The sequence below is a fragment of the Hakea prostrata genome, chromosome 2 (genome assembly GCF_041222555.1).
Source record: "Hakea prostrata isolate BN-2017 chromosome 2, UWA_Hpros_2, whole genome shotgun sequence".
NCBI classification, from domain to species: Eukaryota; Viridiplantae; Streptophyta; class Magnoliopsida; order Proteales; family Proteaceae; genus Hakea; species Hakea prostrata.
The window spans coordinates 2,867,007-2,889,481 of record NC_142601.1 but is presented as its reverse complement, the minus strand read 5'-3'; the positions used below and the strand labels follow the sequence as shown (position 1 = coordinate 2,889,481).

At 38.0% G+C, this 22,475-nt stretch overlaps 1 protein-coding gene across 3 annotated transcripts in view; it reads left to right on the top strand.

Moving 5' to 3' along the window:
* The window catches only part of LOC149023282 (protein RETARDED ROOT GROWTH-LIKE-like), a 45,056-nt gene extending 24,182 nt beyond the window's left edge, over positions 1–20,874 (top strand). The window contains exons 4-8 of one of the 3 annotated variants that reach the window (XM_089143835.1): positions 5,238–5,386; positions 5,481–5,632; positions 11,776–11,890; positions 12,004–12,186; positions 19,835–20,874. In XM_089143835.1, the coding sequence (XP_088999961.1) occupies positions 5,238–5,386; positions 5,481–5,632; positions 11,776–11,890; positions 12,004–12,141 (554 nt within the window). In that variant the 3' untranslated portion in view covers positions 12,142–12,186; positions 19,835–20,874. The other 2 variants (XM_089143834.1, XM_089143833.1) reach the window with 2 other exon arrangements.
* Positions 20,875–22,475: the final 1,601 nt, after the last annotated feature.

Genomic DNA, 22,475 nt, shown 5'->3' with positions numbered 1-22,475 from the left:
TTTTTGGCGCAGTTGCCGGGGAGGTACTAGTCAATTTTATTTTTCACATTCTTAGGCAAATCAAAGGGTTTATTTAAAAAAAAAAAAAAATTCAAAGATATTACTCTTAATTAGAGTAGAAACAAAAACGTCTAGTAGTTCCCACTCTATTGCTGAATCCCTAGGATTCAATTGTAGGTGGCTCCGAAGACTATAAGGATTCCTTTGTTGTCAAACCTATATAGTGGTCAACCATACGACAACCTTATGGCTTTGGAATCGTTGTTTAAATCTTTGTGGTGGGGAAATCTACTATTTCCGTTTTGTTTTGTTTTTATTATTACTAGGAAAATAACACGTGCATAAGCACGTGGTTCATTGCCTCTTTTTTTTTTTTTGTGTGTTGTAATGTTTGTATACCATCTGAAGCTCACACCGTCTTATTTTGTTCAGAATTTGTTTCAATTATAGCTATTCTTATTATTGAAGGGCAACCATTGTATAGATTACCTAGAGGAGGTAATTTGGGTCTTGAGATATTGGTAAAAATGGCAGGTAAGTTAACTTACAGCCACTACGACAGGAATGCAGATAATTTTAGTTTCACCCTTGAAGGAGACCAGTTGAGCTGAAACACAGAAATAGATGTGAATTGCAAAACAAGGAGTTGAATGAATATAAGTAAAATAACGTACCAGAAACTTGAATTTGTTAAAAATAAAACCAGAAAGGAAAAGATATATCGAAATGCTTTTCATGAAAGGCCGAGATAATGATATATAACATAATCCATGGCAGAATAACAAACCAACCCAAGATGAAATATAACATAGAGGAGGCAGAATAAGAAATTGGACATCTCAAACATCAAAAGTGGAACCGCAAAAGGTTATTTAAAACAATGGATGTCACTGTCATAACAATTTCTTCACATCTCAAAGAAGAAACTTGAAATGGTAGGAGAAGAATAATAAAAGTACAAAGTCATACAGAATACTTACGCTCAGTACAACTAAAAGACGTAAACTTTCTGTCCATGAAGGACTCCACCCTCCTCAAATGCATTCTGACCATAAATTGAGGAAGCCTTTCAGTTCTACACAAATTCTTGATGGCTTTATTTAGTTTTAAATTATTATGAATGCCATGAATAGTGGCTACATCTTTAACTTGCATAGTCCCTAAAGGGGATAAGAACAAAGGAATGTAATATTTAACTGTACAACATCCAAAAGAAGAAAATTCCACTCACTTCCAAGTTCGTGAAATTCCAGTTGAACTGATAGACTGAGTCAAGCTGATACCACTGCAATGGGAGGAGAGAGGAAAATGGAAGAAGAACCAAAAGAATCAGAAACAAAAATTAGTGTCATACATACAGGCATGAGACTTCAGAATTAGGATTTATGAAATAGTAGTAATAATATAAGACGAATAAAAATGTTTGGTCAAACCTCTGTGCCTACAGGGAACGCAGCCTTCCATAAATCTTCCTGCAAAACACAATCCAACATCCAGATCAATGAAAGAGAAACCAACGGTACTCTGCAATTGACTTAATTACTACGCATTACGCAGATAGTTTCATCATCAGTAGTTTCTGGTAGTCATAGATCTCATAATCTATCTTCACTACATCTAAATAGTTCGTTGCTCAATAGAACACTGTTAAGTGACTAAACTAAACATTCAATTAAGCTTTGAAGTTTTTAAATTGCAGCGAAAACAAATATAAAACTACGTACATATGTTGAAGATCTTCAAAAAGGTTATTATATCCAAAAGGAAATCCGATCACAAGACAACTATTCAAACAATGTGAATAATTTACAAGGTTAAGTTAAGTTAAAAACTCTCGCAAAGTTTAGTGAGAGCAAGAGCAAAAAGAACCTAAATTGGATGACAAATTGTTCATCGCATAGAATCCGATAGATGAATACGAGTAGAATGGAATGAAGAAGAGCATGACGAACCAGATTTCGCTTCTCAGGGAAGTATTCAGGTTCGACTTTAGGTTTACGAGAAGAAGAAGAAGTTTTGACTCTTTTTGGTTTGCTGGTAACTTGTGGTGGATCGTTAGAGACTTTGTCAGTAGATTTGCTTTCTTTGATCTGTTTCGTCTTCCTCTTCGATCGTCTCGCCATTGTTTTCGAAGCAAGAAACTGAAACAACGAGACTCCGACAAGAAAACAAGCAGACAATGCAAGAAGAAAATGAAGATATGAAGCGTGAAGCAAGAAAGACAAAGAGAGGTGCTATTGGAACACAAGGGTATGTTGCTTTGAGGAATGATTTGATTTGAAAGGGTGCACTTCATCACAGGGGTATATTGCTTGAGGAATGCTTTGATTTGAAAGGGTGCATTTCATCGTAGGGGTATGTTGTTTTGTAGGGTGGGTATTTTGGAGAAGGTTCATGTCTATTTAGGAGGGGTATTTTGGTCTAAGAAAATACGTGCCACAAGTGTTGGAGGTTTTCCTTTTATATAGTAGTATGATAGTATGATTTTTTCTTTTCTTTTTTAGTTACTTTATTAAAGAAAAAGAAAATGAAACTCATTCTTTCATAAGAGCCTTTGATTGCATTAGGTGGTTAGTGTATGCGTGTTTGGATTTGTGATTCCACAAATCGAATTGTCCGAGTATCTACCTTGACCATGGAAGACCTACCTCCACCTAAGAGTCTTAGAGATAGATTTTATCCAACTTGATCTGCACAGATAGATTTTATCCAACTTGATCTGCACAACCCTCTTGTACACGCTTGAGCTCATTCCAGGATCCCCTCTCTCTTAGGAACAGCAGTCTTTTGGGGCTGTAGATACCTCCACTTGAAGGATTTTTAAGAATTTAGGGTTTGCAAGGGTTAGGGATAAGTCAAGAAGGATTCAGTCAGCCTTAGGGTTGAAAAATTTTTTAGGTTTTAGGCTTAGTACTATTCTGTGATTGTAGTTTTGGAATTTAGGATGAGGGTTAGGTTTATGGGGTTTGGGGGTTGAAAGGTATTAGGGTTTGGCTGCTGCTGTCATGAAGTTTCAGTACTGAATTTTGAACTTAAGGTTTAGGAAATAAGGTACAAGGGTTTCAGTTAGACTAGCAAACGGGCTATTGTGGTTGATTTATAATTTCAGGCCTAACCCTAATAGGTTTGGGTTGGTTTGAAGCTTCCTACTTGGGGAAGGACTCTTAGGGAAGTCAACTAGGGTCACGGGGAGGTAGAGTAGGGGTGGGAGATGGTAATTTTAAAAGGGTTTGAAGTTTGGTTGGGCATTTCAGGTGTTCTGGTGTTTCTATTTAAATTGGAGTTTAGGGTTTCCAGAGGTTGAAAATGAAGGGCAGGAAATTCTTAAACCTAATGAAAGATTGGTTAATGGAGGAACTAGAAGTAGGACTAGGATCTAGGGAACTGTGAAATTCAACTAGAAGGGAAAGGGGGTGGTTAAGGGGTTGGGGATCTAAAAGTTTAGAAGAGAGGGGGATGGTTGCTGCCACAAGGAAGAGGGGAGGGCAGGGGATGTTTGCGTGGGTTAAGGTAGAGTGAGAAGGGGGCTGGAAAGTGGGGTGGGGGTGTGTTGTACTTGGAATGAGGGAAGGTTTCTGGAGTTGAAGGGCTGCTGCTGTACTTGAATAAAGCTTGCTGAAACACTCTCTAATGGCTGCTGCAGGTCTCCCCAAAGGATTGCCACAGCTACGTTTCCTCCAAATTCTCAATCACAATTTTATTAAACAATTCAACTTGCAATGACAGAGGTAGGAGGCTTTATTTATAGCCTCAAAAAGAATACAAACTAGGACTCAGTTTTGGGAACCAACTTGGTTTCAAAGTAACACTCTAGTTCTATGTATGACTCTAACTTGACTCGAGACTCTGATTTAAACAAGGACTCTATCATATCTTATTCTAGAAAGATCCAATTTGGAATCTAAGAGTAGATATAGAATCCTAACAAGAAGTAGACCGAAACTAGGGGATTCTGACAAAATCTAGGAATCAGACCTTGACTAGGACTCTTCAATAAATCACAACATAGTAACTCAAATAAGAAATTGAAAGTAGGTCTAAGGTCCTAATAACAAGCTGTGGACCCAATGACGTTATGGCCTTGGACTCCATGAAAATTGACAAAATGACCAAAATACCCCTGGTTCAAGTAGTGGCTGTAGGATTTGGGGAGGTAACCCTAGGCCCTATGTAATCCCTAGGAACATTTTACATCACTCCTATCTCTCCTCCCCCCGGGGGGGTTTTTGGTTATGAAATTATTAATTCATCCAAAAAGAACCCAATAACTAAACATAATTACATATAAACCCAAAATGCTCTAAAGGCTCAAATAAGAAACGATTGTACCATTTGGCTACCTTCCACCTCTGGCTCCTTCACGTCCTCCTCCGCTTGGACCCTTGTCTGTTCCGCTCCCCCATTGGTTTGGTTTAGAGGCCGCATTCCCCGCCATGCATTCACCACTTGGAGAGCTTTCACCCTTTGCCTCCCTACCCAATCCTTACTTTTAAATTGACACCTCAATGTTAGCCCCAACTATGTAAAGTACCTCTTCTTCCTCTATCCCTTCTCCAGCCCCTTGTGGGCAAAAGTCGTAACATCAATTTGGCCTTGATCCAGGCCCTCCTTTGGTTTCTCACGGGAGTGGGCTTGCATTTTGAGATACATTGCATGATCCTTTATTTGTGACACGGCATGGAAATTGGTGTTCAATGCATTGGTCTTCTATCTGTGGTGGGAACGTAATTTGAGAAGATGGACCCCAAATCCTGATCATTTGATGCGATTTGGAATGCCATCTGCTTTGATGTATCTTCTAGACTGTCTCTCTACCATCCCCCAATAGTAGATACCCCAAGGAACATAACTATTTTTGTATCCTGGGGTTTAAGTTCTTCCTTCTTGGCGAGCAATAGATTTGATTGTCCCCCCCTCTGTTTCTCCCCTCATGTCTCTCCCTTTGTTCTACATTCTTTTTTCCCTTCCGGAGCTCTTGGTTAATGATTATATCATTCATCCACCCCTCCAAAAAAAAAAAAAAAAAAAAAAAGAAAGAAAGAGAAGTTCAGTAAATGAGATGGAAGTCAAGGAAATTACGAATAGAACCCTGTAGCTAAACGAATTACATGAAAACAAAAAATTCTCCAAAACTCAAATTACAACCGTTTTCTTCGATAGCAAGCATGAAGCCTGCAGTTTGTGCATTCTGTATGTATGAGCTTATTTTAACTTCAGTTTTATTCATGGAAATGTAGAGTATGAGGTGAGGGAGAAGCCAACTTTGCACACATGGATGCATGGTGGGTTGGATTACATAATGTTGCAGCATTTGAATATTGATGGAATTCGTACCATTGGTAGTGTGCTCGGTCAAAGTATTGCTCTTGATTACTATGTTCGCCAGGTATACTCCCCTTTGATTATTTCTTTTGGGTTCTCAAACTAACAACACTTTGTTCAATTTTTGAAAGCTCCTGTAACGTTGTTTGCTCCATTAGGTTGACGGGATGGTTGCTGAATTTACTGACATAAATCGGGGAATGGAAAAAACTGGCACCTTTACCATGGAAAGGAAAAAACTTTTTCAACTAGTTGGGAAGGCAAATTCTAACCTGGCTGATGTGATTCTTAAACTTGGACTTTTTGAGAGGTATACTCTGTTGTGGTGTTGTCAAAAACTTGTGTGTAATGTTTCCAGATTATATCTTCAAAGTATCTTGAGGATATTGTTAGAAACTCAAAGGCTATTTTCGTTAAGTGTTACATGTCATTTTTGGTGCTAATTCTGTATGTCCTTGATTACAGTGTCCTTGAACTTCCATTAAAATTTTCTTGGATGATGCAGGTTCTCCATAAATGTTGCATGGTTGTACTAAAGTTTTAACTATTTTGTTTGAGTGATCTTCCTTCTCTTTTTATCTTTTTTCCTTTTCTTTTTTTTTTTTTTTTATATTTTACTTTTGGGGGGGGGGGGGGGGGTTGGAACGGTTTTGTTTGATTTCTTAGACACTGTTGATTATCTCATTAAGTGTTCTTACAGTTTAATATCTCATAATGGTGGTCAGATTTTTATTTTTAATAATGTATATACTAAATGTCGGCATCTTCAGTTGCTCCAGTCTTATTCTATAATATATTATTTTTTTCTTTTCTGATTCCCCTTGAGAAGTAGTGGTGTCCTTGACTCTCGAGCAAGGTTCAACATCTCGATCTTGAGGTCCATCTCACCAACTCAAAGAAGTGAGTCGGCTCAAGATCTAGCTGAGTTGGTGAAAATTTCCCCTACTTGAGGGGAATTAGGTCATTTGGGCTGAAACATGATGTCCAACCTTCTTCAGCCCTTCTGAACATACTGTTGACCTTAGATTTATAGGAAAAAATCGTAAATTTGAGTTCCACTTCAGACCCGTAAATTGGAAACTGCCATGCTGAAGTGAGACCTTTTATTGGCATATTGCACACATCATATACTCATACATCAATGCTCAAAGTCCAAACTTCAAACTAATCTCATAACAGATTCTTTTCGTTAGTAAAGGGTGGTCTATGAGTATGTAGTGTTTGGGGTGGGTGACTATTACATGTACAACCGAGGAGAGTCGAACCTGTGACCTCTTCACTAATAGGTGTTGGTCATTACCAACTGAGCCAACCCTTTTGTGGTTATACATTACACGTATTCACGATTCAAATTACAAAGTTCAAAAGATAATCCAAGGAGAGTATACAGTCAACCCAAATACACCGTTTCACTTTAGAAAAAATAATCCAGCAAGAAGAAATAGCCACCAAACTTGAGAAACTCCACTCTGATACCCCATTCAAAGGGTAAACATCATATCTGGGCAACTCAAAGAAACAATACAAACAGTTCAAACTATTATTCAATTTAGAACTTCAAACGTTGCATTTCAAATGCAAGAAGCTAGTGAAAACACTATTGGTTGTACCTGGCAGTTTGGATGGAACTGACTTATGCTTTAACAACTCCTTTCTGCGGATGAAGACCATGTATGCATGAAAGCGACCCCTAGATAATTTCAAGGATCTATACCCTGCCAAACAACTCTGGCATGGAGGGAGAAGAACTGGAAAAGAGGCTGGCAATAGCCATGAAAATTGCTGGTGTTGACCTTGGAGATGGCCACGTTGATTTGAGCTTCAAGAGAGCTCATACTTACCACATGATATGATATCCTTTTGTAGTCTTAAGCCAAGATCTATGTCATGCTTACTTTTATTAATCACCTGGTAGCCTATTCACTGGAAATCTTCATGCCATAGGATCCAAAGATTAGGAATTGGAGAAGAGGAGATTGTATTGCAACTTCAAATCAATTGTTGAGCTTTGGTGCCAAGTTTTAAATGTAAGATTGCAGGAGAACGAGAGAGAAGGAAGAAGAGGAAGAGGAGAGAAGGAGATAACAGTACTTTTCTCCCCCCTGTATTGATTCACTTGGTTTTGACAAAGAGAAATTACATCGCCCAGGCTATCTTAAGATGCCAAGGGAGGTAAAAGGGTTAAAGGAAAGAATTACATCGGAATACATAATGAGATAATGGTTATATACCTAAAATTCCCTTATTAACTCTAACAAGTACTTGAATAGCCTGATAAATTCTAGCAATCCTACCTTCTGTCAACTTCTTTTTTCTATCTTTGTCACTCAACCAATTGGGCTGTGTATGGAAACATTCTGCTTTAGATATTAAATCTGAGTATCTATACTCTATTATGAAACTGTTAAACTGGAGTAGAATCGTATAAAAAAATGTCGTAAAGCTAAAATAAAATTATGAAGTGTTTCTGCTACTAAAAAAAAGGAGTGTGGGGAAATCTTCATGTGCATGAATGTACACGAAAGCATGTGAGGCATCTGGATGGAATCCACTAGTGGTTGGTCCCACGTGATGATTCCATCTAAGTGCATCACATTCATTCACAGATTCATTATGTGAAGAGCCACCATCTACTGAAAACGAATAGTGCAATGTACACGAAAGAGACATATTTTCTGTTCTGTGGTGGTGGAGTGGCTGCGGAGAGATGTTGTATGAGTTTGGTCCTATTCTGTTGGCCAATTTTCTTTTTAATTTTAAAAGAAATTAAAAGAAACTGACTTCTAATTTGTTTCCCAAATGATGACGAAATATGCTTTTCTTTTTATTTTTGTTCCAATTAAGCAAAGAAATTTACCGGATTTCATTTACGTGTTCTGTTGCAAATGTATTCCGAAAAAGTACAACAGCAGCAACAAGAAGATGCCTTATCCCAACTAACTGGAGTTTGCTACATGGAGCCTTGCCTTCCAATCAGCTTTATTCGAGGCCATACTAGATATGAGGCCTAAGCCATGCATATCCTTTCTCATCATTTCTCTTTAGGTTATTTTAGGTTTGTGCCTAGCTCTTTAAGTTCCTTCAATCTGGATTAAGTCACACCTTTGTAGAGGGGCACTGGAAACACTAGAAATTACACCCTAAGTTGTTTTGCTGGCATCTACTCCAAATTCAAGTCGGGAAGGGAAATATCAAATATCCTTAAGTCAGCACAAGAACAAATCCTGAAGATTTTCTAAGTGGCTTTTTTTCTTTCCATTAAGTCATTGCAGTTGTACGGGATCATCCACAGTTGCTTTTCTTGGACGGGTTGGATCCAGTCAGATTTTTATGGTCCATGAAACATCATTTTGAAGATCGTCTTGTAATACTTGATAGGTGGGATCTTGATGTCTAGGGCTTGGGTTGAAGAAATACTAGGGCTCACTCCAGAATCCTCTCTCCGAAGAACCAGCAGTCTTCCAGTGCTGTAGCTGCTTTTGGTTGAAAGATTCTTGAGGAATTTAGGGTTTGGAAGAGTTAGGTAGAACCATATAGGCCTAGAAGGTTTCGACTAGGCTTAGGGCAAAAAGAGTTAGGGTTTTAGGCTCAATACTTATGCTGTAATTGTAGTTTCAGATCTGGGGATGAGTTTGGATTTGGGTTTTAGGGGTTTTAAGGCCTGAGTCTAGAAGGGTTTTAGGGTTTCAGTTGGGTTAGGGAATGGCTGTTGTTTGATAATCTACAATTTCAGGTTGGTCCTAATGGAATTAGGTTTGGTTTGAAGCTTCCTACTTGGGTTAGGACTCTTAGTTAAATCAACTAGGTCGGGTAAGGTAGAATAGGGGTGGGAGATGACAATCCTATAAGGGTTTGAAGTTAGGTTGAGGAATTTGGAAGTCATGGGTTTTTGGTAAAGTTAGGGTTTAAGGTCTCTAGAGGTTGAAGATGAATTGCAAAAATTTCTAAAATCTAATGGATGAAGGACGTTTCATGAAACTAAAACTAAGGATAAGGAAAGGAAGGGTGTGATCCTATAGGGGAAGGGAGGGAAACCCCATGGCTCCTCTAGCTTGCCTTTAAACTCAATCTGAATTTTATTCATCAGCAACTTGTAATTACAGATGATGGAGGCTTTATTTATAGCCTTTAAAAAGAAAACACACTAGGACTCAACTTAGGAAACTAACTTGACTTCCCTCTAATACTCTAATTCTAAGTATGACTCTGACTTGACGGGTTCAACTTTAGTGCTGCGCAATTAATGTGCAACACTTTGCTGCGAACGGTCGAGATTCGATCTCGACCGTCCGTATCTCAAAAGTGTGAAAACACACTTTTCGGAAATGGACAGTCAAGATCGAAATCTCGACCATTAATGCGCAGCACCCAAGCAATTTTCCTAACTTGACTAAGGACTCAAACTTACAACAAGGACTCTACCATGTCTTACTCTAGAAAGATCCAATTTGGATTCTAAGAGTATATACAAAGTCCTAGCAAGAAATAGACTGGAACTAGGGGATTCCAGCACAAACTAGGAATCACACCTAGACAAGGACTCTTCAATGAATCACAAAATTAGACTCAAATGAGAAAATAAAAGTAGGTCTAGGGTTCTGAGAACTAGCTGGACTCAAAGGAACCCTGGCCTAGATCCACAAAATTTACTAAAATGACCAAAATACCCCTGGTTCAAGTAGGGGCTATGTAACCCCCTGGGAACAGTTCACATCAGATCTGCATGGGACGTGCCATTTTGCTTCATGCCTTAAATACCATTATTGTAAAGAGAGATGGTGATATAGGAGGAAAGTTTCAAAGGATGATGAATGATATTGCAACGAGGGGGGGGGGGTGATATAGACCCTTTTTCTAGATCAAAATAGAATGCTGGGGCCATTGGGTGATTCTATGGGCATATTTACCTTCTACCTCGTTGCCTTTATTTAGTGGCTTTATGCCTTCTCAAGGCACTTGACTTGCCATCAGCAAAGTTGCTGTGCTATCAGGGTACATCTTGCACAACTTGATATTTAATAGGTGCATTTTTTTTTGATGAATAAATAATTAAAATTACGATAAAGGAATACAAAACGGCCTTTAAGAGGAAGACCAAAGAGAAGAGTTAAGGCCCCAGGAGACAACAATAAGCCTGTTCCTTGGCGTATCAACAATCAGGGGGAGGGGAGAAAGAACAAGCTTAGAAGAAACATCGAAGAAGATGGCATTCCAAATCATATCTTTGGAGCAGTATTTGGAGGTCCATCTTTGAAGATTGTGCTTCCACCAAAGATGATGGACAATAGCACAAAACATGAGCTTGCCAACCAGATCACAAATGGTAGAACCTGAAAAGTTTCGAGAATCCCAGGAACAGTCACTAGCGAAATCGAAGGAATACCTCGAGCGGGGCCAAATGGTGGATATGACTTTTTGCCAGATAGATTTGGAAAAAGGGCAAGTAAAGAAGAGATGGTCAAGGTCCTCCAACCATTCCAGCAAAGGATACAACTTGGGCTAACAAGGATATGGCGGCCAATAAGGAAGGATTGGTGGGTAGGGTGTGGTTAATGGCTTTTGAACCAAACCAGGGGAGGCCAAGGGGGCTTTGGGTTATGGGCACGGAGAAGGTTCCAGGCTGAATAAGTGGAGAAGGTTTTGGTAGGAGATGGGAGCCAAATGGTTTGGTCACGAAGGGAGTTGGAAAGGGCAGGGAGGAGTCCCAAACCTGTGTGAGAATTGGGAGGGGAGCAGTGGTCCAAGAGCTATCGGAAATGAAAATAGACAAGGGGGTGGATTTGGGAATGCGGGTATCATATACCGTACGGGGGCCAAAATGTGAATAGAGAATGCCCAATAGATGCCACGGGTCAAGCCAAAAGGAAGTGGATGAGCCAATGGAGATTGAGATAGAGATGGCAAAAAGGGCACGGGGACGCAACAAGAGGATTTACCTCCAAATCCAAGAGTGGTTGGATGGCATGGGGACTGTCCAGAAGGAGTCAGACCGGAGGAGGAAAGAGTAGACCCAATTGACCCAGATGGAGTCCTGCTTTGAGGCAATTTTCAAGATGAGCTTGAGAAGACATGCCAAATTAAAATCAGAGATTCGGTCATTTGGAAAATTGTTAATTTGGCTTGTCTTCTAAAGCTCATCTGGAAAATTGTTTCAAAGCAGGACTCCATCTCGCCTGTCTTCCAGATGCTATTGAAGTACTCCATCTGGCTAGCTCATCTGGAAAAAGATGCACCAGCTATTGCAAAGACCATCAATAGCATTCCTATTGTTTAATGTAGTTCTTCAATAGCATTGAATACTGAAAAGCATAAATATCTGACCATGTGATCTGAATTTGTTGATTTCCGACAGGATATCTTTTCAGCTAAGTTAATAAAAAATATCCATTTATTTTCAATAAACTATTGGTTTATGAATCCTTTTAGTTGACGGACAAACTCTATGGCTTGCAGATCGGACATTGCTTGGAAGGATGCGAAGTATGCTCAAATTTGGGAGTTTCTCCGGGATGAGTTTGAATTGACTCAGAGATTTGCAAGCCTTGATTTTAAATTAAAATTTGTGGAGGTATCTTGTGATTTGAGAAACAAAATTCCATTTCTATTTGAATAAACAGTTCTATACAAAAAAATCTTGAATAATGTAGTCATTCTTTTGAAATGTTCAACCTTTCTCTGCAGCATAATATTCGTTTTCTACAAGAAATCCTTCAAAACAGGAAATCCGATTTCTTGGAATGGCTTATCATCATATTAATTGGTGCTGAGATTCTCATCTCTGTTTATGATATTGCACATAAATCAGTAACTTCGCTTTAGCCTGTTGAGGATTCGAGAATCAAGTTGAAGAGATTCTGTTTGAAGGTGAGACTGCTGACTGTATTGAAATTTTACTGCATTTTTGGCAGCTTACTATACATGTCTTTTTTAGACTTTAGTTAATTATATACTGTTGCAGACTTTGACGCAGAGAATCTGTTCGTCTCATGTTTCATTTTGTATTGTGGATTCTTAATATGTAAATATTTGAGATTCTGTAGAGAATTTCCACCCCTCCAAAGAAGAGAAAGGTGAAAAGCACTTGGTCTTTACATGAATTTTTGTTTTGGTTTCTGTAACTAGTCATTTCTTTCAGGGTTTTTTTTATTTTTTAATTTTTTCAAAATGTAATTAAGAAAAGAGTTTTTGTATAATTGAAAAAAAATGCTCCAGTGTTACTTGACTTGGATGTACGATCTGTATTATAAAAATGGCTGGCCTGGATTCCCTCCCCACCTCTATCCCCATTAAAATAATAAACTGAACATTTGCACTTCTGAAAACCAGTAAACATGCACGAATAAATGTTTCAAGTGAAGTTTGGTGTCACATGAAAATCAACAGAGGTTGTTTTACATGGCCAGATTATTTATTTGTTTAGGATGATATTATTTCTCAGTTGCAGATCTTCAGTCTGTTTGTTTATTAAGGTCATTGAAATCTATGCCTAGAATCTATTTCTGGCCCAGAAACTGTTTTTGAGTTCAAAATTGTTGTTTTGTATTGTATTTCTTGACCCTCTTTGCAAGGGGAAGAAGGAACTGAAGACATTTCTGCAAGAAGATAATGGGCAGCAGGCCCCAGATGAGTCCTAGTTTGGCTAGGCTATTTTCCAGCGCAAATGTTGGCTTCATCCAGCCATCTGGGGCTTATTAGTTGCTTTGTTAATTTTCTACTTTGGTTCTTGATGAATCATGTTCTATAGGCTGTGGTATGAATTAAAATAAGGATATTCCATGGTTTTTGCTTTTCTATTTGAACGCTGTTGAGCTAAGAGCTCAGTTATATTATTGATTGATTGAAAGTTTTGGCTCTGCAGTACTGGGAGATTTTGATCTGTTGGTGGGTAACCTGAGATTTTTCCAGTTATGTTCATGCTTTGTTTTAATCCACTCGGGATAAGGTTATGTTTGTTATTGTTATTGTTCTTGATGATTGTCTGAGTTGGGTTAGCTTGGGGTATTGTTAGGGTGGTTATTATATTTATATCAAATCCAAACTACCTCTTTTCTCTTCCTATGGAATTCTAAAGACTGGCTTTTAGCCCCTTCCAGAAGTTCTGAGAAAATAGTTTTTGCATTTTGGACCACTTTTATGAGAAAGTGAACTTTTTTTTTGGTTGGGGGGGTTAACTGTTCCATTTTTTTTAGACAAAAATCATTTTCTTGTGGACAAAGTCTCTATTGCACCAGTCTTCAACCCCTTCTGGAAATATTCCCCAATTAGGGTGGTCCTGGGAAACCTTCATCGTTGGGACCATTTTATCGAGTTTTTGTTCTTTGACAGAATGTCTTGCATGTTCTGTAAAAGTCGTTCTTCAAACCACTTTTCTTACGGTTCTTTTTTAAAGAACAAAAAAGTGAACCGTTCTAAGAAACACCTACCACCTGTTCTTCTGTTTTTTGAGAACAAAGGAACGCTGGTACCGTTCTCTGAGACTGTTACTGAATGCATCCTTAGTGATTAATGTGTTTTAACCGGTGAAGAAATAAATTTCTTTGATAATAATGCTAAAATGTGAATTTTGTTCTGACCATTTATGCTTTTGTTAAGTTTGATTGAAAAAAGGAAGTGTATAACTCTAAATAAAGTTGCTGACATGATGATGTTGAGATTGACAAATTCTGGCTTTGTCCAATGAAGGCTCTAAAAGGGACACTGAATTCTGGATGAGGGTGAATTCTTGAATTTCATGGTAGTCAGAACCTGCTGATGTCAATATGTTTGCTTTTAGATGTTGTAGAATGTTAGTATGGTCTGAAGTTGAAGTTGTGTAGGATGATTTTATATGAAAATGACGTGTACCTTTGATATTCTTTTTATGACATTAGTGTTGACTGACAATATATTTGCAAGCTATAAGCATCATTGCATCCGGTGATTAGTACTTCTAAGGAGTAATCCGATACTTTGGGTGGACCAATTGGTGTGGGAAAAGAGTTAAAGGTATGAACTTGTTATTGGTGAAACAGTAGTAGTCAGTTAATTGTAGAAAATTCCACTGTCATATTGGTAGTTGCAGGTGTATGGACCCAGATAGTTGAACCAGGAGGTTTAAGATTTAGTTAGAGAAGGCTTACAATTAAGTGGAATGAGGTGACCAGGATGGGCTTTGGTGATACTAGAAAGGTTTTGGTGATAATAGAGAAATATACGGCAGATGTTTTGGTATTTTTGACAGGAATGCTTGGTTATGATCGGAAAAATTACCAGAAAGATGCACATCCATTTGCAATCCAACTCTAACGGAGAAGTGCTCATATAATGATGGAAATAAAACATCCAGTGCCTGTCAGTTTACATTATCCAAGAGAATCCTTTCACTTCCACCCATCACTTTCCTTGAACTCCTGTCTGGCCTTATTTTCCCTGCATTTATTTCCAAGAAACTTTCATAATTAGGAAGTTCTGCATGAGGGAAGTTGTATATAGCTAAGAAGTTGCTAACTTAGGTGTCTTAACCAAGCAGAGGATAGCATGACCAATTATTGGCAAACTGTCTCATCATTGAGAAACCTGAATTATAAAACATTGAAGGACCCAGGTAAAGAGTTGTGTACAAGACATGGTTGCATTAACAAGCTTGGGGCACCTTTTGCAAATCCATAGTGGAGACCACAACCCATCCATTTTTATCAGTATCCCCACCTCCCATTACTTGAAACCCCATAATCAAAACTCTCTTACCCTTCTCCCATCAGCCGAAACCTCATGATGAAAACTCTCAAACCCATTTCTTCTTCTCATGGGTTTTGATCAATGCAACTGATGATTCATGAGTGCTGTTGTCTCAGAAATTTAGAGTTGCTGTGTGATAAGAACCTACAAATCGAACACAAAAACAATATTATTTAATTAATAGAATAATGAAGAACAAAGATAAACTGATTACAATGGTGCCAGCCACCCCCACAACACATTACTGCCCTCAGCCTACGGCTGGCCAAAACCACTCTCATAAAGTATTCCCTCCCCACTTCCACATCTTACCCCTATTTATAACCCCCCTAATCAACCCTAATCCTCTCTCTCTCTCTCTCTCTCTCCCCTTGACGTAGTGTAATACCGTGATCCCATGGCCCTATTACCCCCGGCCCCTTGAAATGCACCTTGTCCTCAGGGTGAAGGAAATTAGAAGCTTGGTCTTTGCATGTTAGCCACACAACCATGCTAGTTCAGCATTGTTTAGGACACCTCCTTTGGGTCCAACATATTTGGTACCCACATAACTCCAAGCAACCCAAATAAAGAAAAATGTTGGAAACTTCAGCTGATGGAAAGAACGCACTCGGAATAGCCATTGGAGATAGGTTCAGCTGAGAACCAACGACGTCAGGATTCCAACAGAACACAACACCTGCCGCCCTGAGTTTGGCATTCCTATAGGAAGCAAAGATTTCCCGCAGATCAGTGACACTGACTTCAACGACAACCATTTCCCTTAAATTTTGAAAATGCTGCCTCGATTTTCTTCAAATGTGCATAGGAAGCAGCCAAATGCAGGCCAGGCTACCCATCCCCTTGCATACTGTTCAAGCAAAGAAGCAGAGGAAAATGCATGCATGGGTTCTGAAATTGCAAAAGGATCCATTTCAAAAGGAAAGAGACACATATCAATTGCTTTCCGGTGTCTGAAAGGAAGCATCTCTGTCAGCATTGGCAATGAAGTGTCTTCGTTCCAACGCTCACATTCATTGAGAACAACCCCATCGTCCAACTTTCTACTACTGCAGAAGGCTTGCTGTTTGTCTCCATCATACATGTCCAATTGAGAATGGAGCTCTTGGTGAAAGACGATGCCAAAACTCTCTTTGGGGTTGCCGTTGACCATGGAGGGCAGCCCCACTGCTGCAAGTACCGCTGCAACCTTCCTCGCGACCTCGAGCAGCAATAGGTTGCAGGGTTGAGGGAAGAAGAAGATTGAACAGTAAATTTCTCAAAATATTCCTTTTCTTTAGGTTTAACAAATGGGTCATTTTGTTTCTGGGCCCCTGGTTGAGAAGCAAATAACCCAAATATTGTGATGGGTCTGAAGTTATTGCCCATACCAGGCCCACGACTTGAATTGTGAAGTCTCAGCCCGTAACCTAGGTAAGTGGGTTGTGTTTTTTTAAAGTTAGTTGGGCTTCTAAAGGCCCGTGTCCCCACCTTAATTTCCTGGCCTAACCACAAAGACCAACCTACGTTCGGGGGTCTAAATGGCCCGAACCGCATTTGGACCTGACGTTTGGACCTGAGTTGCCGATCCAACCCCTATCTCCTCCACTTTTCCTGCAATCTGTTCTTTGTAAACCCTAAGCGATGCCTAGATTTTTGTTGTCGTTGGTGATTCTTCCTCCCCCTCTTTAATTATGGACAATCCCCGAAAATACTCAGATTTTGCCTGAGATCTCATCGGGTAACCGAATGTTGAAGATCTTCCTCAAGGGGAAAGAACTTATTCGGTAATCGCACCCACGTTGCACAAGATTTCTGCCGGAAATCAAGTTGTTTCTGCTCCCACTATGCCAATGAATCTTCTGTAGCTATTGCCATCACCCATGGTGGTTTTGCCGGGGATCTTGCCTCCGAACTGTCGTTCTATATGGACCAACTTTTTTTCTCCCATCCTCCATTGCGTTTGGCCTCTTCTTCCTCTAGGAAAAACTCTACCAACGCTTCACTGTCATTAATTTGGGATCCCTGGCTTTCACCCCAAGTCTGAGTTGCTATGAATTTTTTTAAAATCACCTTCTGCGACCATAGTCTTTTCTTCAAACTCCAGAGGTTCAGCCACATCAATCTCTTCTGATTTCATGAGTTCTGAAACCCTTCCAGTCTTCGTCTTCATCGAGACTGAGTTTCAAAGAACCCAATCCAACACCTACCATTTCTTCCCGTAGAACTACTCCAGGCTTCTCCTTCAAGGTGTTGTATCGCCACCCCTAACTTATGCTTCCCTTCAATTTGGTGATCCCAACAGAACAATAAAACTCCAAGAAGCCATTTCTACACATCGCTTTCGCTGAAAAACATGGATAATCCAGTGTCCATCTCTTCCCGCGAAGCGGAACTGCTTTGATACCAATTTGATAAGAACCCACAAATCAAACACAAAAACTAATATTATTTAATTGATAGATAGAAAAATGAAGAACAATGATAAATTGGTTAGTATGGTGCTAGCCACCCCCCATAGCACACTATTGCCCCCAGCCTTCGGCTGCCCAAAACCACTCTCATAAAAATATTCCTTCCCCACTTCTCACATCTTACCCCTATTTATAACCTCCTTATCAACCCTAATCCTCTCACTTTCCTCAATATAGCGTAATACCGTTATCCCAAGGCCTTATCACTGTGACATATTAGAGTTCATTTGTGCTGTTTTGTTTCTGAATCAATTTCACGACGACAGTGAGAGAAATATGGGCTGTGATGCTATTTATCTTTGCTAGAAGGGGTAGGGGGAAGGTCTGTCAGTGTAATCCACCTTTAATTGGAGAGGGTAAAATCATGAGGTCTGCCCCTATTTCTTCTTACCTTCAACAGTGAACATCATAGAAGCAAATAGTTTTGTTCCTAACTAGAAGGTCAGCTAGATTGTTGTGCAGGGATTGCAAGGTAGTACTATGGGAAAGCCTCACTGCACAACATAGAAGTGATCTTAGGTGTGTGAAAGAAGATTGCTTGAAATCTTCCACTAATGAAGTAGTCAAACAAGGAAAGTGGGAATTTGAGGAGGGGCACTAATACAATATGGAAGAGAGAGAGTTATGTGTATTAGGAGGGTGGCTAAAGATATTATCGGTGAATAAAAAAGAAAGCACCACTTTTATAGAGATATTTGGTGGTAGGATGGTGAGGATCAAGCACCCATTGAGAATAAGAAAGCCAGCTTTAGTACATGGCAAAGGACTAAGGATAAGAGGGCCTACAAAGTTATAAGTTGGCTAGAAATGAAACCAAGAAAATTGTAGGGAAAAACAAGGAGAAGAAGTATGAAGATCTATATAATAAGCGAGTCACAAAAAGAGCTGATTGAAAGGTAAGGATCTGTGTAGCCAACCCCATTTAGTTGTGAAAAGGCTTGTTGTTGATAAAATCACGAAGTTGACTCTTTTCAACTGATTATTGGATGTGGATTTAGTAAGGCAACTTCTGGAGTGCGTGTAAGATGGTTTAAATGAGAGGTGTATGTAGTTCATTCTTATTACAATTAACCAAACTGGTGTTGAGGCGGGAAAGTCAGTTGAAAGATTTAGCGATTGCGAGAAGCAATCTTCATATGTTGTTTTATTGACCTGGAAATAACTTATGAATGCTCCAGTGTTAATATGATGATATTATTACCAGAAAAAAGTTATGAATATCAGAGAAGAGAATAATTCCATGTAAAGATGTAGACATTTAAAGATATGTATAGTATAATGGTGTGCTTGTGTGAACGCTATTGGAAGATGAAGTAGTGAATCCCACTCACAATTAGGTTGCATCAAGGATTAACTTTTGAGCATGTATTTTTCCTTGTGTTTAAAATATAAACCAAAACCCTTCAAGATCAGATTTGTTGGTGTTTGCTTTTTGTTTCTGATAAAACTTTGGTATATGAGAGAAAAGTGAGGATACATGAATGTGAACCTAGAATTATGTTCAATAATTAGTGATTAAATGGTTGTAAATAATGTGGCGTGCAACTTCAATTATAGTAGGACAGATGAAGAAGGGATGAAAATTGTTTTCCTGTTTTGCTTCTTTGTTTTTTTTTTTTTTTTTTTTTGGTTTGGTTTGGGTTTTGGGTTTTGGACTTGGGAGCAAATAATCTAGAAATGAGGGAAACAGAACAGATTTGGGAGCATTTCAACACATGAGATTATGAGAGAAATCATTTGTTGTAGCATGATCTTGTACAACCATTAATATGCTTAAGATAGAAGGAACTATACATGGGAAGTGTAAACCTAGAATGACTTTAGGAGAAGTTGTGAGGGGAGACATGCATTGCCTTGTCCTTGTAACAAGTAAAGCTTTGAACAGAGCTAATTTGAAGTTAAGGATCCATGTAGCCAACACAATTTAACTGGGACCAGATTCAGCTGAGTTGATAATGTATTTTTTATACTGGAGTTGTCCACATTCAAATGAATGATACACCACTAGGATTTTTTAATATCCATTGTTGGTTCATCTTTTAAACAGAATAGAAGTATGGAATTTTATAATATATGCAAATTGTGGATTTATAATACGTGGGGCTTTTTAAAATTTCATTTTCCTATACTGTGTTTCAGTCACCTCACCTGTCTCTGTATATTTTATTTTAAGAATGATTCTTCTTTAATTTCCCATCAAACAATCAGATCCATTGTATTTTCTTTTGGGTGTGGCGGAAATGGGGCCTAGGGTGTACGAGTTAAAATTACTTCTCATATTTCTGTCACTGTCTTGTGAAGCTTACCTACTCCGTGTTTATTTTTAAACTGGTTGTTCACAGGTCAATTTTCTAGCGAGTTTTATGTCTGGAAAAAAATAAAATTCAAAATGAAGTAATTTGAAGTTGTTTATAAAGTTTATTGGCGAAAGCTATTCTACCATGAGAGAGATTTCAGCACGTGAAATTTTGTATTGAAAGTCAAATTTGTAAAACACATAAACCATTCAAAAATTTTCCTTTATGTTTTAATTAATCTTTTGAATGACTAATTAGCCATTCTAATATATGAATACATGGAGGAGCATGTGACTTTTCCACTATCAAATATTCTTTCCAAGCTAAATCGTTGTTTATTGATCATCCAAATTCACATATGAGCTTGAAATCTACTTATTTAAAATGAGGATTTCCCTTTTGAAATTGTATTAGGTTCTGTATCGAAACAATGTGTTTATCTATATGATGCTTCTTCACACATATCAAGAGTTGCTAATGGAATTTTTGTCATGTGCCGAGCGTGCTCAATATGAAGTCTTCATAACCAAACTAGCATTCACATGCTCAGATTATAAATTTTATTTCCCCGTGTTCCCCAATTTCATCGTCGTATCTATAGCCTAACTCAAAAGGAGAGTGTTCATTCAATTATAACAAATTCTCTAGGTAGTTTACATCTGAGATTATCAAAAAGCAAAACCCAAGAGGAAAACAGGGGTGGGGTATGAGGATATGGAACCATTCTTGAGATTTGGCTACTATTTTGGCAATAACATCTGCTAAAAGCCCAGAATTGTGCCTTGTGCATCACCAAAGCTTCTATAACCAGTGAGTCTTGTGAACCTCTTCCTTTTTTTCTTTTTTTTTCCTTGGATGAAAGAAAATATAACTCGACGATGTCATTATGGTCATGAGTTATACCTCCGATACCTAGTATATGCGTGCCTTTCATTCTGTTTCATAAGTTATAAGTGGTTATACGATAGTCTAATGTCATTTTTCTTTGAACTTTAAAGGAATACATCGACTATGTAAGATATCACTTCTTGCTAATACCCTTTTTCCCTGCTTCTATCACCCACTCCAATAGCTACGCGATTCCATTATGCCACCTAAGGCTCTTCCATAACCTGATATTTTTTCTTCCTGAATAGCATTTGTAACTTAAAAATTAAGAAGTTTAGAAATATAATAACAAACAATTGAATGAAAATGTCTGGCTCTATATAGTAAATACAAATAGAGGTGTTACATAAACACTTCCTTCAAAATAATTCAACTGCAAAAATGATTGGCCATGCGCATTTCTAGTAAATTATGAATCACATGATCAAGTTGGTCAAACCCAAGAAGAAAAAAAATGGGTGGTTTAAAGGAATCAGAATCATAGTGACTATATCATTCTTTTATTGTCAAATCAATGTGGCATGTAGCATGCTTGAAAGCATGGACCACCAGCAATAACTCCTACCCTTCCAGTTTGTAAATCAGTGTCCTGTGAATATAATTTCCTGATGACATGGATAGTTTTCATTCAAATTTATTTAATTTCTATTTTTTAAATTCAAAATAATAAAAAATTCATTTTATGTTAAAATTTTGATAATCAAGGCAATTCAGTAGTTGGGTTATCCTTTTCATAAGAATCCAGTAATTTGAAAATAAGTATAAAAAAATATAGTATTTAGTATTGTAACCGTTGGACAAAGAAGTAATGGTAAAAAATAATGTGTCAAATTTTAGAATCTAATTTAATCCAATATTCTCTCATGTATTGAGTATAGTGACATGTATATGCTTATGATATTATGACACTATTCCTAGGTATTTTGGAATTTAAAGCTATATTACGATCTATCTATGACCTTAATCATTGCGTATAAATGCCTTTTTTTAGACAATAAATGATTTTTATTAAAAAAAAAAAAAAAAAAAAAAAAAGAAGAAGACAGGCTTTTAAGATACAAATTTTTTATACAATTTCAGATTTCAAATAATTGTAACCATAGTTTTTAGCTATTTCACAAAATATGCATGACAATGACATCATATTAAAGAACTTTTGAGCCATAAATAGTATATTTGACCGTGCTTAGACAAGATGAGGCAAGATTAGCAGGTATTGACAATGAATCGCCCATTGTGATCAATGTTGCATGGTTTATAAAAATAATACTGTTGTTAACCTAATTCTATACCAACCAAATTACTATGAACAAGGAATATAACTTATCAAAAGAAAAATTTTTGGGAGAAAGGGAGCTTTGATTAAATAAAGGGAAAAATAAAAAGAAAATTACATTCTGAAGAATTTTTTATCGTTAGCATCATCCTGAACAAAAGCAGAAAGAGCTAATGGAAGAGCATTTGCAGCTATATGGATTTTTTGGGATGTATTAAGGAAACTTGCCAGGAAGTCCACACAAACGTTAATCTCTTAAACATGATGAACAAAATTACATATCAAAAAACCACCCCTTAGCTCCTTAATCTCCAAGATCAAATCAACAACTCTCCAAGATGTAGAAAAATGCCCCTGAATAGATTGGATGGCCACCATGGAATCGGATCGAATTTCTATCCTCGTCAGATGCATTTCACGAGTAGTCTCCATGCCACGCTTGATCACATATAATTCCAATCGAGTAATGTTTTTCTCATTACTATCACCTGCCAAAGTAAAAATAACCTTACTATGATGGTT